Raw genomic sequence first — 15,107 nt, 5'->3', positions numbered from 1 at the left:
ATATAGAAAGAAATTAGCCGGGCATGGTGGCGCATGCCTGTAGTCCCAGCTACCCAGGAGGCTGAGGCAGGAGGATCGCTTGAGCCCAGGAGTTTGAGGTTGCTGTGAGCTAGGCTGACGCCACAGCACTGTAGCCTGGGCAACAGAGCAAGACTCCTCTGTCTCAAAAAAAAAGAAAAGAAAAGAAAACTATTTGATAAAATGAGATCTGTACTTCTGCTCTCCCAACTGCTTTAAACAAAGGTGGTGAGATAATGCTATTTCCCACACTTCCTGGGAATCTGGTCTTGTGATTTCATGGAGATTTTTGGTCTCTAGAATAAGACTGTTTATCTATTGAGGGCTCAGCCACTGCTTTGTATAGGATGTTGAGCATGTTATGGCCCCATGCCTCACTCCCTTCTAATGTGTGTGTATATTTTGATGTTAGAGGAACAGAGGGGAGGTCACAGTGGCACACTGGATTCCCTTTCCTACCATGTCTCCTCTCCCCAAGGTACCGGAGTCTGAAACAATTTAATGTCGACATCTGCCAGACCTGCTTCTTGACAGGCAGAGCTAGCAAAGGCAACAAGCTGCACTACCCCATCATGGAGTATTACACGCCGGTATGGAGCCTCTGGGCTGGGTGGGAGGGGTAGGCAGCTCTCAGGTACTAGGCCTTGATGCGCTTTGCCCAGCTTTGGCTCACTGTATTCAGCTGTCCTATGGGGAGCATTCTCCAAACAGCCCTGGTGATTCACTGGTTTAAGGGATTCTGGCCACTCTATGCTTCTATCAGAGCTTCTCCCTCACTACCACCAGGGGCCAGGCTGCAGCTGGTCTAGGACACTCTCAGCCATTGAAAAGGCACTCGATATTTTACTACAGAGAAAAGTCTCAGGAAAAAAACAGAGGGAGCAAGGCAGTTCCAGGTGACTCACCTTCTATTGCTCACTTGAGTTTTTCTTGACTAGCTTCCTGTATCACTTGGTCTTTCCCTGCTACTTTGTCAATGTTTTTACCCCTTCTAGTCAATATTAAAGTTTGTGCTCAAATTAATTACTCAGTCCCTTGGCGGAGAAAAAGGGTATGTTCTTTAATGGACCCAAAAACTCCACTTAGTTTTCCATGGCAGCCATGCCCTTCATAGCCACCTGAGCCCGGGTTGATCAGCATGCCTAAATTCTAGCCACAGATTTGCTCCTGTGCTGTGTTCAAGACCCACAGCTCCACGCCTCGCTTCTCTACATGACTCTACTCCTTATATGTCTCTATCCCTTTCTGTCCCCATAGATTCTCCCAAAGCCCCAAGCATATCCCCAGTTCCCCCTCCACCCTCTCCCCCATCCTCCCTCGCATCTTTCAGCCTGTTTCCCTGCAATCCATCTTTCTAAGCTGTCATCTCTTCAAATTCTTTTGGCACAGAAATATGTGACCTTGTGGGAGCAGGGACCCTGTCCTTTACTTTTCATTTATTATCATCTTAAGGAAAACATTATAAAAGTCATACAGAGAAAACTGACTGGAGATGGTAGATTCCTATTTGTCCTCTATATCCGTAGAATTTGTAGAAAAGCTATTTTAAAAATTAACAAATATATGCTCGTTGTAAAAGATTCAAATTGTATAGAAGTGTTTAAAGTATAAAAGGAAAGTCCTCCTCTCTCCTTCACCCTGGTCCCTACCCCTCCAGTTCAACTTCTTAGAGGCAACCAGTGTTCACGGTTTGGCACATATCCTTCCAGATCTTCATCTAGGAGCAGGTGTGGTAGGCATGAGCAAGAGTGGATTACCTGTCATGCTGTCTGCTCTATGGGAGCAGCCACACCTGCATCTGGAAACCATTAGGGTGAGTCCTCTGCCCTGTCTCCCCTCCCAACCAGACCACATCCAGTGAGAACATGAGGGACTTTGCTACAACTTTAAAGAACAAATTCCGCTCAAAGCATTATTTCAGCAAACACCCTCAGCGAGGTTATCTGCCTGTACAATCAGTGCTGGAGGCTGACTACAGCGAGACGTGAGTACCAGTGGCTGAGCAGGGGCTGTGGGCAGCCTCATTGAACTTGAGTGTGTGCTGTGAAGAGGCTGAGTCCCAGGTGGGCTAGGGGAGTGTTCAAGGGTAAATCCTATTACTGACGGGGCAATTCAGATTGGGCCTGACCTGGACTCTGGCTTGATAAATAGACTAGAATCCAGCCTCTGTATCTTGTTCCTGTCAGCTCTTGCCCATCTCCATCATGTCGGGGGCAGGAAAGGGGGGAGGAAACAGGCTGCCCAGCTGCCCAGTCTTTGGTCTTCTGAGTCTTTGCTGCTTTCTTCTAGGCCGGCTTCTTCCCCGATGTTGCCACATGCTGACACACACTCCCGCATTGAGCATTTTGCCAGCAGGTACCACCAGGTTTGCGGGAGGTGGAGGTGAGGTGGAGTAGAGTTTGTAGGAAGTTCAAGGGGAAGGGGTTTTGAGATGAGGCAAAGAGAACAGAGTCAGGGCCAGGGGATGTGCATAGTAGAATATGCAGCAGCCAATGAGGTCCAACACTTAGGGATGGTTGAGGCAGCTCCCGAAGCCAGTGATCCTGTTGTGGGATTAGAGTCCTTGAGATAAAAGCAGGCCCCATATCCTGTTTTCTGTCCTGTTTCTGATCTTTCTTCCCAGGCTTGCTGAGATGGAAAGTCAAAATTGCTCCTTCTTCAACGACAGCCTGTCCCCAGATGACAGCATGTAAGTTCCCACAGCTGCTTATTTTCCAGAAATAGCTCTCCTTGGGATCCTTCTGCCACCATTTAGGAAGGGTATATCCTCTAGGGCATGGGAAGCATGGTGGCTAGGGTCCTTGGCTCCCTAAGGAAGGAAGGAAGGCTGCTTTCTGGACACAGTATTTAGTAAGAGAAGCAGTCTTCCCTCTATCAACTGAGCTAGGGAATGAATGATGTGCAAATCTTCCTTCTATCTGCCCATGTCTCTGTTGCAGTGTCCCATCCTTTTATGCTCAACTTTAAGGAAAGAAGAATATACCCTCATCTAAAGTTGCAGAAAGGACCATTATCTTGTGCTCAAGGTGCCTAAGCCCCATCTAGTGCCACACCAACCCCGGTAGACAACAGGGACTTGACTAAAGTATAGCCAAAGGGGCTCCCTGGTGCTGTAGCCCAGAGAAGGGCCCCTGCATCTCTGGGGAGGTCCCCTTCTTGCTCAGAGGGCCTAGGAACTGCTGGCTACATGAATCAATGTGGCCCTGACTGGGACTCAGATCCCTCTGGGAGAAGAGGAAACAAAAAAGAGCAAAGTGGGGGAACAGCATAGAAAGGGAAGTCATTTGCTCATTGTTTCTCAGGGAGCTATAAATAGAACCCAGAAGCCCTAGCATCCTGAAAACACTCTCTGCTGGTACTCCCAACCACAGCCTCTGCCACCTTTGAACACTTTCATCCCTCTCAAGCCTGAATATATGGCCTTTCCTTGCAATGTGACCTAGAAGTGAATCCGCCAGCATGCATATCCTGGGGCCTGGGCTTGGAGCTGAGAACCCATGCCCTGATCTGTTTCTCTGTTTAACACTGGCCACCTCCTTTCCTCTCCCCACACCCATGCAGAGATGAGGACCAGTACCTGCTGCGGCACTCCAGCCCCATCACAGATCGGGAGCCAGCATTTGGGCAGCAGGCTCCATGCAGCGTGGCCACAGAAAGCAAGGGGGACCTAGAGAAGATCCTGGCCCACTTGGAAGATGAGAACCGGTGGGTGTGATGATGTCACAAATCTGTGTGGGTTCTTAAGGCAGGCAGCTTGAATTTAAGTCCTGGCACTTTTGCATACTAGCTGTGTAACTTATATTCTGTGATCCTCTATTTCCTTAACTTTAAAATGGGGATGATGATAATTGAACCTACCTCCTAGGGTCACTTGTGAAGACTAACTGAGATCAGGCATATAATGTGTTAGCTCAGTGCCTGGCTTATAGTAAGGGCTCAATAAATGCTAGCTATTATAATGGTTACTTGAATCCTTTAGATTAAACCCAAATTTTTCCGAGAACACATTAGATGTAAGCAGAGAGAATACAAACACAGAGAAAATAGAAGAGAGTATGACATGTCCCTGCCCTCGGAGAACTTTGAGTGCTAGAAGTGGAAAGAGATACTTATCACCTAATAAAAGTATTCCAGAGGACCATGACACTACATAGGGCACTTGAGGACTGAAAGAAGGAAGGTGAAGAAGATTACAGGGATGGCATGAATCTCCATAAAGTAGGCATGGTAGCAGGGACCCAAGAAGGGTCTAAGCCACTTTGAGGGCATGAAGTAGAATCTATTAGTGTGTACATGAGTCACTTGGGAAGCTCAGTAAAATACAAATTCTGATTCACAGGTCTGGGTGGAAACTGAGTTTCTGTGTTTCTAACCAACTCCCAGGGGATGTCCATGCCTCTGGTCCATAGACCAAACTTGGAGTAACAAGTCTTTAGAACACTGCTACTCAAAAGTGTGGCATATAGACCAGGGCCAGCCTGCGACCAGTTTGTCACCAGTCCAGGACAAGGTAGATAAAGATATAAATTAAGCTTTTAGAAACATTTACAGCAGCTTGACATTACCATGACATTCAAGCACAGAATTAGTGGCCTCATCTCATTAAAAAGGGTAGAGACCAGTTTGAGTGTTGTTGACCTTGTGTGTCAAGTTGCGCATGATGTGAGCTGTGTACAGCTCATGTGCATTAGGACCACATATTAATCCACAGTGGACTGAAGAAAGCCCTAGGTTTTCACTCTGAATAGTTTGAGAAGCACTGCCTTAGAGCAGCAGTGGGCAGGCCCTGGGAAACATCAGGCAACTCTGTTCTGTTGCAAAACAAAGTGATGTGCCCGAAAGTAGGCCATCTCTTTGCAATCTATTTCCCTGATGACCCAGCATGGGTGTTCAAAGTGGGCCAAAGAGGAGGGTCATAGAGAGAAGAGACAAGACAGGTGGTCTTTTGTTTATGTTATGTCTTTCCCTGGAATCTAAAACTCTAAAAACGGACTAGGTGAGTCAGTGGCCCTAATGCCTCACTTATTTGCAGACTGTGTTTCTGCCTGATTTTAAGGTCAGAATTAATCCCCGAAGCAGCACATCAAAGCCCTGAGACGTTTCTTATGTGAAATGTCAGCCCTCTCAGCTCTGAGGTCTCAGGATGGCAGAGTAAATGACATATGTGCTGTAGAGGAAGTGGATGTGGCCACTCGTCCAAGAGCACAGCTGGGGGTGGAGTGGGGTGGGAGAGCACAGGGATTGCTCACACCTAGGCCCAAGAGGACATCTGGGACCTGAACAGTCAGTACCCCATTAGGGTCATAGGTCTTGGTTTCTCTGTCCTTGGCAGGATTCTCCAGGGAGAGTTGAGACGCCTGAAGTGGCAGCATGAAGAGGCTGCCGAGGCACCTACCCTGGCTGAGGGCTCCACCGAGGCCACGCCGGACCACCGCAATGAGGAGCTTCTGGCTGAGGCTCGGATCCTTCGGCAGCACAAGACCCGCCTGGAGACGCGCATGCAGATCCTTGAAGACCACAACAAGCAGCTAGAGTCCCAGCTGCAGCGCTTGAGGGAGCTGCTCTTGCAGGTGAGGCTGGAGACAGGGAAAGAACCAGGGCAGCCACTGGGCACAGGGGAAGGCTGGGGAGCTGGGTAGTGCAGCAAAAAGGAGGCATGAAAGAGAAGAGAACTGGGCCTACAGTTGCGGCAGGTGGGGGAAGGAAGGGGCTGGCATGGTCACATCCCTGACCAATTCCTTCTGCCTAGCTTCCACGCCACCCTTGTGTGTCACTCTGAAACCACTGAGGGGCCTGGGGCAGAGGGAGGACTTCTGAGGGCTCACTTCCTCACAACCCGCTGGAATCTAGTACTGAAAGGACAGACTTCAAAAATCATCCAAAATGTTTATTATGCTAGCATGGTATTTACTAGAAAGAAGGTTTGGACATGTTTGGCAAAAGAAAGATTTTTGCTATAAAGAGGTCTCTTGTTACTTTGTGTCCCTTTCATCTCTGAGAGGTAGTGTGTATGCTGTAGTGTAGCTCTGGAGTCAGACAGCTCTGGGTTTGAACGTGGCTCTGCCAGTTAGTGGCTGCAGGGTATTAGGACTGTTGTTACTTAACCTCTCTATGCCCCAGTTTCCTCATCTGTAAAACAGGAATAATAATAGTACCAAACTTCGTAGAATTGTGGTGAACATAAAATGAGATAATGCATTTACAGAATTTAGCACAATGCCAGGAATGTAGTACACACTTCATAAATGTTACCTATTATTGTCATTATATATAACAGGCAATATCACCACCCTCCACCTCTTCTCTAGATCCTCCAAGGGATAGCCTGTAAATGGATTCTTGGGGGTTTCCAACATATGCTATTATGTTATGAACCAAGGATCAGGTGTGTAACTCTACATTTCTAGAGAGGATTGGGTTTTAAATAGCTTAATTATAGCTGAAATGACAGCATGAGACCTTTACGTGCGATGCCATCCTTATAAAAACTGGGAGCCTTTGACATATGTTGTAGAAGGAAGAAGTTAATCAGTAATTGGATATTCAAAGAAGTTTTCTAAAAGAGGAAGCCTCTGTTTAGGCCATTACCAAAAGCTTCTTAGAGCCCAAGGGCAAAGGGATATGCATGAGGTCTCTAAGGTCCCTTCTAAGCTCAGGAGTCTGTCAAGGTAAGGTTAGGAAAGCAAAGCCACTTAAGTCATGCCTTACCTCTTGCTAGCCACCCTCCGAATCAGATGGCAATGGCTCTGCGGGATCGTCCCTAGCTTCCTCTCCGCAACAGTCAGAAGGCAGTCACGCCCGGGAGAAGGGACAGACTACACCTGACACAGAGGCTGCAGGTGAGTTCCCCCAGCCGCTTTCAGCTCCTTCTTCCATGGCTTTGTCCTGCCCAAGGTTTTGCTAGGGCTGACACAGGTTTCCCCTCATGGCTTTGAGCTTGGGGTCAGGGATGATTGGTTTGTTGATTGATTCATTCACATGCTTATTCTACAAATGTATATATCAAGCACCTCCTGTGTACTAGGCATTGTGCTGGGAAGACACAAACACTGCTGGTGGGTCCGCCCTTCAGCTGACAGCATCCTACCTGGCCCCTAGGCCTCATAAAGGAGTCTCTAGTTCTCTTCCCAAATCTCTCTTTTCCAACTCAGATGATGTGGGATCAAAGAGCCAGGATGTCAGCCTGTGCTTGGAGGACATCATGGAGAAGCTCCGCCATGCCTTCCCCAGCGTGCGAAGCTCTGACGTGACTGCCAACACCCTGCTGGCCTCTTGATGGAGCTAGATACACATCCTGTGGTCCATAATCCTCTCCTGGTTCTGGTCAAAGCCTTCCCTCAGCCTTCACCCGAACTTTCCAGTCCCCACTGGCCCCTCATTCCTCAAGTAGAGTTATTTGGGCTCCAGGCAGCAGCAGGGATCTGGTGGTATGTGAGGGGTGTATATTTGGGAGGGGGGTGGTGGGGGAAGGGGAGGCATGATTGCTCTCACTCTAAAACGTTCCCTTTAATCCTCAAGTTTGAGACCAGTCCTTTACATACCCTTCTTTTACAACCCAGGCAAATGGCACTTGGCCATTCAGATGGGGAGCAGAGAAGCTGCCTTGCAGAGCTAAGTGGTGCCCAATGACTCCTTTCCCTTCTCCATGGAATTATGGAGAGGGAGACACCTAATGGCCCCAGGGTTCCAGCATTACAAATCCTTGGGTGTTAGCCCTGCTCTCTGGGCCAACTCAGGGAGGCAAGAGGGTATCCCTGAGACACCCCCCTCCAAAGTCCCCCTGAAAAAGTCTGGGCAGTATGTGTCCTATTCCTTCAGCTTCAGGGAGATCTCTAGCCATCCTGATGCTACCTAGATGTTGTTTCCTCCTTGAATATCTTCAGTTCCTTCTGCCTCAGTACCTGGGAGACCTTCCTCAATGAAGGAACAGTTTATTCTAGCTCCTGCTTCCACCTTACATTTGGAAACATTAAAGAAATACTTACATGGGTTTAATTTTTTCCCCCACCCCCAACCTCTTATTTCCTGAAGGCCTCAACATCCTGAGGGACCTGCTGAGTTGCTCTGGAAACTCAGCTGAAGCCACCCTTTCTTCTTGTGAGTCTGTCCTTACAGACCCGCGGAAGGAGTAGAAGCTTACTCAGCCAGGGAGTTTTGCTCTCCTTAGGTGAGGAAGGGGAAGAGACCCTCTAGCCTGAAGGAGTATGACTCCCTATCACTCTTCCAGACGGTGACCCTTCTAGCTCTTAGGCTGAATCAGGTGAGGTGGCTGATTGCCCCCAGATAATCGTAAGTCATTTGCAACAGGCCACCCTAAGTAGCGGCCCCTCCCTAGGAGCCAGTGACCATGAATCAGGAAGCTGGCCACTTTCCACCCAGACAACCGGAAGGCCTTCCTGTGCATAAAACTGTTCTTTCTAACTCTGGAAGGTGAACCCAATCCTCAAATTGAGCTAATTCTTCCTAGGCAACATATACCATGATCCCTTTATCCAAAAACTATTCAGAATAGATAGTGAGGGGTGGGAGAGTGGGCTTGAGAACTTTGAACAGATTCAGAGCCCACTTAGGCAGCTCTCTACCAAGAAGAGCTTTATAACCTAGAAGTCCTGCAGTCAACTTAATTTGCCTAAGTTTATATACGTACATATCTATTCTACATATCTACTGTACATCAGTGCTCTCCTGGCCTCACTCACACATTAAATTCTAATACCTCTTGAAGTACTAATGTTCTGCCTTGCTCTTTGTTAGCCCCAGCCTCTGGTTGGAAAGATAGATGCATCCTGGCTGCTCCCTTAGGATGTCTCTCTCCATTGATGTTTGGGGTGGGCTGTCCTCAAGACTAAATCAACCGAAGCCTGTGGCCCCAGAGGAATCTAACAGGAAGAGTCACTCTGTTCTCTTCACTCATTCAAAATTTTGTTCCCTTGAGACCTGGGCCTTGGATGAATTTTTCTGGGCTCCCCTAAACAATGGTTCAGGTGCCCAAATAGAGCAAATCTAAGCTCTACCCAACCCATGCAGAAAAGAAAGAACAAATAGGTTTTCATTAGCTTTTGCTGGGCTACAACACAGAGTACATTCTCTGACCCCTTCCACTTCCTAAGGTCTGGCTTAGGGCCTTAATGAAAACAGTGGTTGCCACCAAGATCAGGAGGGAATGAGACAGTTGGGGTGTTGTGTTATAATCAAGCAGTGGGCCAGTGGGTAGAACTGCTGGGAACCTAGATTGATCTGCTGCAGGGGAGGCAGGGTAGCAGCTTGGGTCCAGAAGTTTGGGGTTGCCTCCTCTCCCCCACTCTAAGCCACAGGTCCAGGGTGTCAGACTTCATATCACAACATCTACCTTAGTGTTTATGAGGTCTCTAGGTGGGAGAACTGGGTATCTGGATAGGTGGTGAGCAAGTGATAAGCAGGTATCAGTCTGATAACCTGGGCATCAGTCAGAGTGGAGACATACTTGTAGGGGCCTAAGTTTTGGGCAGGAATGTGGGACAGAGGTCTCAGGGACCTTGAGGCATAAGCCTATGTGACCAGATATTATGGAGCAATCTTTTACTGGGAAAGTCCTGGAAAGTTCTTTCTGTTACCCCCACCCCACTCAAGAGCTCTTGGACTGCTGAGGGCCTATGGCAACTGCAGTGGGCCAGGCGTGGTAGAAAAGATGTAGATCTCGTTATGTAGGATTCGTGTTGTAGGTGGACTGAAGCAGCAGGTCAAGAGTCGAATTCTCACTAAGGGGGTCACTGACACTTTGTGGTCCTGTGTTTACCTTAATCCCTGAGGTGAGTATATCACTCAGGAGTACAGTGACAGTCACTGCAGCATGTTGGGCACTGTGCCCACAGTGAGGTAAATGGATCTTTGGGCACTGTGAATCCAAATTGGGGTTGGATTTACTGAATTGTGTTGTATAATTTTGGCATCTGTTGTGTATCATGTCACCTAAAGGTATTGTGCGTGGTGCTGTGTAGTTTTGGCCCTGCACTGGAAGGGTGGTGAAGAGAGTTGCCGGGTTGGTAGCCTAAGGAAAACCTTCTGACTTGTAGGATTAGCATCAGCGATAAGGAACGTGAGTGCTTGCTGGGGTTGTTGTCAAATAGTATCAGGGAACAGTTAGGACTAATAGGCGATTTATCCTCGACAGAATTTGATAAAGGCCAAAAAGCCATTACGAGGATACCTCTGCTTCCACCTAGAGCAGAGTGGATTCACGTTGATTGGGGATTGTTAGGGAAGGCTGACTGCCTGAAGCAGATCAGGCTGTGATATGGTTCCCTAGGGAGGATCCCGCCCAGGAGGTCATGTGCCCTTCCCTCCAGATTGGAAAGGCTAGAAGCAAGGCTCTCAAGTGCCCATTTTCTTCAAGGCCCAAAGTTGGGAAATACTTCCCTACAGAGGAGCCTGTTTGAGTTTGTGGTGCTCCAGGAACTGGGCTGACAAGCCACAGTAATGACAAACCCTGAGGCCAGGCAGAGGCCAATTCTAGGAGATGTTTTCCCTCCAGATTCATTTTAAGGAATGCCCATGCTACCAGGGATGTGTTTGGGGTCTGGGCTCAATATCCAGCATCAGGCTAGAGCATTTTTTGAATTCATGTTCTCAATGGCAGAGTTATGGCCTCTAGGACTATTTCAGGCCAAGAATCCCATCTAATTTCTCTTGACGTAAGTGACATATAACCAAGAAAACAGCTGCCTTAACACAAACAGTTCTGGGAGAGAAACTGGGGGCTGTGTCCTAGGGCTGTGGAGACATAGCTCCTCAGCTAGGCAGCTCCCGTGGGAACAAAGGAATACTTCAGCTACTTCTCACTCTTTTAACACCAATGGCTGTGGGAGAGGGAAAGGCTCAAGGCCAGGGCTCAGCTCCCAGCCTCCATCTCCTCCCACAGCTGCCATATTTGAGAGGCGACCTGCTGAATGTCCTTGCTGTCCCCTGGGCAATATCAAAGCCAGACTGAAGTCTGTTATGCTGCTTGCTGGCTGCAAGAACTGGTCACAAGTATGAGAATTGGGGAAGGGACTCAGGGGAAGTAACAGGGTGGCAGCCAAGTCTAGAAAAGTTTGGGATGAAGGGGTGGGGTTGGGAACAAATTGGTTAACTTTGATTGCCACTCACTGTGGTGCTTTTCACCTTTCCCTTGAATTCTGCTTTGAAAAGAATAAATTTGTATTTGTTTACTTTGGTTCGTCTGGTTATGTTCTCTGACTCTGATATTCCATATCTTTCTCTTATTTGGGGGGTGGGAAGAGAGGGTGTACCAAGAAGCCACAGAAGCACTATAAAACATAAGGCCACCAGATGAGTCCAATAGCTATGGGATAAAGAACATTGGTCCCATCTGCTACTGTTACCTGGATTGGTCACTTCTCAAACCTCCCACCCTTCCCCAGATTAGCTAGTTATCACCTCATGGGATGAGCTCTATATAGCAGTGGTTTCTAAATTCTATCCTCATCAATCTGAGTAATTTTTCACCAGCCTGAAGCAGTATAAGAAAAATCAGGACAATGCAGTGAGTTCCCATAAGGTTACATTTATTCAATTTAAAGATCTGTCTTTTATTCTGAGATTATGGCTATATATATTTTTGGTGTTAAAACGTCCCTGTGAATTGATGGTGATAGTTCTTTTTAAATGCCATCTTCTGGCAAAATAAAATCCTGTCAGTCCCTCTTCCCCACCACCATTTTTTCTTTTCTCACCAAACTATAGCAGTACTGTGCAGCAGAAATATAATGCAAGCCACATATGTAATTTTAAATTTTATAGCAGCCATATTAAAAAAGTAAAACAGGTGAAATTAATTTTAACAATATACTTGATTTAACCGAATATATCCAAAATATTATCCTTTCAATGTGTAATCAGTATAAAATAATTATTAATGAGATATTTTATATTCTTTAAGAAAAAACTAAGTCCTTGGAATTGCTAAGCTGACAGATTCAGCTGGTGAAAAAACAAGAAATCTAGATAGATCCAGACAGTTTGTTACTTCTAGAGATAGCAAAAGCAACATCAGCAATGGTATCAGTACCCTGTGTTCCTTGTCCCATAGAATGACACTGAAACAAAAAGGGCCAGATGGCACACAACGTGAATGGTGGGACCCCCTGGTGCTGAGTAGCCAATGCCACACTGCAGCTAAGCAGTTTTATGGCCTGTGGCTGTATCTTCTGGGGGTGGAGGGGGCAGGTATAAAGCCCTAGACTGTACTGGAATGAGGGAGGCAAACGAAAAACGGCCTCGTGGCAGCTTCCGTACTTACAAGACTGTATTCCTATGTTCTAGGAGGATCACAGGGCAGTCTGCCAAGACCTGGGTCAGCCTACAGTTGAGCCTTGCCTATGTGGCCTGTGTGAATAGTACAAGGTCATCAGGATACTGACACAGCAGTTCCCCTACAGAAATCTAGTGTATGTTTTATACTTACAGCACATCTCAATTCGGGCTACCCATATGGCAGGTACTCAAAAGCCACACGTGCTTGCCCTTGCCCCTTCCTGTTGCATTGTCTTCCCTACCACCCTGCCTCTCAGCAGAGCTCTAGCTGCTCTTAGGCTGCAGCATGGGACAGAGGCTGCACGAGGGCTCTTCTACCTTCCTCACCCCTTGATGCCACCTGTGGCATATGTGTCATCCTTACTGGCCTCAGACCTCTTCAGCCTGTCCTCAAGGTAGTTTCTATCTGTTTCCACCCCAGTCCCCTGCCTTCCTTTATCTGGAAAAGCCTATCTTCTTTTCAAACTCGGCCTCTTCCCCCACCTTCTACCTCTGACACTCAATTCCTTTCCCCCATTCTCTTTCTTTCTCCTTTTTTTTTGAGACAGGGACTGGCTCTGTTGCCCAGGCTGGAATGCAATGACATGATCACAGCTCACTGCAGCCTTGAACTCCTGGGTTCAAGTGATCCTCCCACCTTAGTCTCCCAAATAGCTGGGACTACAGGTGCGAGCCACCATGCCTGGCTAATTTTTTTTTAACCTTTTTGTAGAGACAGGGTCTTGCTATATTGCCCAGGCTGGTCTCTAACTCCTTGCCTCAAGCGATCCTCCTGCCTCAGCTTCCCAAAGTGCTAGGATTACAGGCGTGAGCCACTGTATCTGGCCTCTTTCTCCTTATTCCCATCTTTTAAGTTCTGGGTTTCTGAAAAAAGAACAATCTTTTTTATACCATCTTATGGTGTGTAGTTTTCAAGCTATCCTCTAACTTCTCTCCTAATCTTGGCTTTATTTTGTTCGCCTTTAATATGCCTATCTCCTTTAGCCCCACTTCTTCCCTGCATTTCCCCCAGCATTCTTGCTGTCCTTATCCCTCCTCCACCTTCCTATCCATACATATTAACCTCTTCTCTGCCTATGGCTTAACTATGACTTGGAATAGGAGCACTAAATGTAGCACAGAGAACTTGGGAGTACATTTCCTAGAGCAGCACCAACTTTATCAAATGGGACCAGACCTGGGGCTAGCTGGGCTACTTCTAGAAAACTCTCAGCTGCCTGTTGGTGATAAGCATTATCACCCTTGATTTACAGATGAGGAAATAGAGGCTCTAAGAAATGTAGAGACTTGCAACCTTGGTGAGTTTCAACCTTACGTTTGTTCCACTACAACATGATAATTCAATCTAAATATTGGAGGTGCCATTTGTATCACTTCTCTGTACCCCAATCTCTAAGTCCCAATGCTATATGGTTAATATGAGATGATTTCCTGAGTTCATTAGGAGTTATCCTAAGAACTCATTGGAAGGATACCCCAGTACTGACAATATTTTCTAATCAGAGTGCTATGGTCTGAATATGTCCACCCAAAATTCATATATTGAAACATAATCTGTAATGTGTTTATATTAAGAGGTAGAGCTCTGGGGAGGTGTTTAGGTCATGAGGGAGCCCTTTTAAAACAGGCCTGAGGAAGCTTATTTGCCCCTCTACCATTTGAGGAGGCAGCAAGAAGGTACCATCTACAAAGCAGACACAGCCCTCACCAAATCTGCTGGCACCTTTATCTTGGGCTTTCCAGCCTCCAGAATGGTGAGCAATAAATTTCCATTGTTTATATTTTACCCAGTCTATAGTATTTTTGTTATAGCAGCTGAAAGGGACCAAGACATACAGTTTATTATTTGTCTCCTTGTTTCCTTTTGGATATGAGTACACTTTTCATGGGGGTAGTTTAATAAATTGACAGCAGACCATTTAAAAGGAACAATTTATTTATTCCTTAAAGATCATAGACCAGAAAATATTAATAATACAGCTGGGAAAAAAAAAACAAAGCAACCCAGGGTTGTTAAGGAAGTCTTCACAGGTATTACAGGCATCTGGTTTTTCCTAACCTTTTCTGATGGGGGTTAGGATGAGGAAGCTCAGGATAGGAATAACAGCTAAGAATTTCTTCATCTCTGCTCTAACTGTTCCCTTAGCTGATGAATAGCAATCAGCCCCAATCTTAAAAACATAACAACAGAAGAAACATAAGCAGCAGCAAGAAATCATCCCTGAGCAGGAAAGCAGCACTATTGCCTGAACAGAGGACACAACCCTACTATTAACTGCTGCAAGGTAGGCACTTAAATTCACTGTGGCAGGTCCTAGCCCTAGGTAGAAATGATTTTGTTTCTGTGTTTTAGGAAATACTTCAGGGAAAAAAAACCCAGAAAAGTTTGGAAAAGCTAAAACACATGCAAACCAGCTATGTGGCCTCTAGGCTAGACTGTCTGCCTTTGGCAAGCATAACTGAATCATCTGATGATACCATGGCACAGAAGCAATACAAATAATTCTCACTGGGTGTGGTGGCTTGTGCCTACAGTCTCAGCCGCTCAGGAGACTGAGGCAGGAGAATCACTTGAGCCCAGGAGTTCAAAGCCAGCTTGGGGAACACAATGAGACCCTGGCTCTAAAATAACAATAACAATAATTTTCAGATTAATAAAGAGAAAGTTCCACAATTGTGTGAGGTCTTAAGTCTACTACTTTTTTTATATTGGTCCTTTTCTACTCAATTACAAACTTCAAACATATTATAACTAGCAAAAGAAGTAGATAAACAACTACAGTTGATTCGACATAAGG

The 15,107-nt window shown here is 46.5% G+C and overlaps 1 protein-coding gene across 2 annotated transcripts in view; it reads left to right on the top strand.

The window, feature by feature from the left end:
* DRP2 (dystrophin related protein 2) overlaps positions 1–11,209 on the top strand; it is a 44,507-nt gene extending 33,298 nt beyond the window's left edge. The window contains exons 15-22 of one of the 2 annotated variants that reach the window (XM_069463384.1): positions 497–608; positions 1,866–2,002; positions 2,308–2,373; positions 2,642–2,707; positions 3,580–3,723; positions 5,351–5,588; positions 6,737–6,857; positions 7,170–11,209. In XM_069463384.1, the coding sequence (XP_069319485.1) occupies positions 497–608; positions 1,866–2,002; positions 2,308–2,373; positions 2,642–2,707; positions 3,580–3,723; positions 5,351–5,588; positions 6,737–6,857; positions 7,170–7,294 (1,009 nt within the window). In that variant the 3' untranslated portion in view covers positions 7,295–11,209. The remainder of the gene's footprint in view (positions 1–496; positions 609–1,865; positions 2,003–2,307; positions 2,374–2,641; positions 2,708–3,579; positions 3,724–5,350; positions 5,589–6,736; positions 6,858–7,169) is intronic. The other variant, XM_069463383.1, reaches the window with a different exon arrangement.
* The last annotated feature ends 3,898 nt before the right edge of the window (positions 11,210–15,107 follow it).

The sequence above is a fragment of the Eulemur rufifrons genome, chromosome 30 (genome assembly GCF_041146395.1).
Source record: "Eulemur rufifrons isolate Redbay chromosome 30, OSU_ERuf_1, whole genome shotgun sequence".
In the NCBI taxonomy this organism is placed as follows: domain Eukaryota; kingdom Metazoa; phylum Chordata; class Mammalia; order Primates; family Lemuridae; genus Eulemur; species Eulemur rufifrons.
Note: the sequence above shows the minus strand (reverse complement) of the source record. Positions and strands in the feature narration are given on the sequence as shown.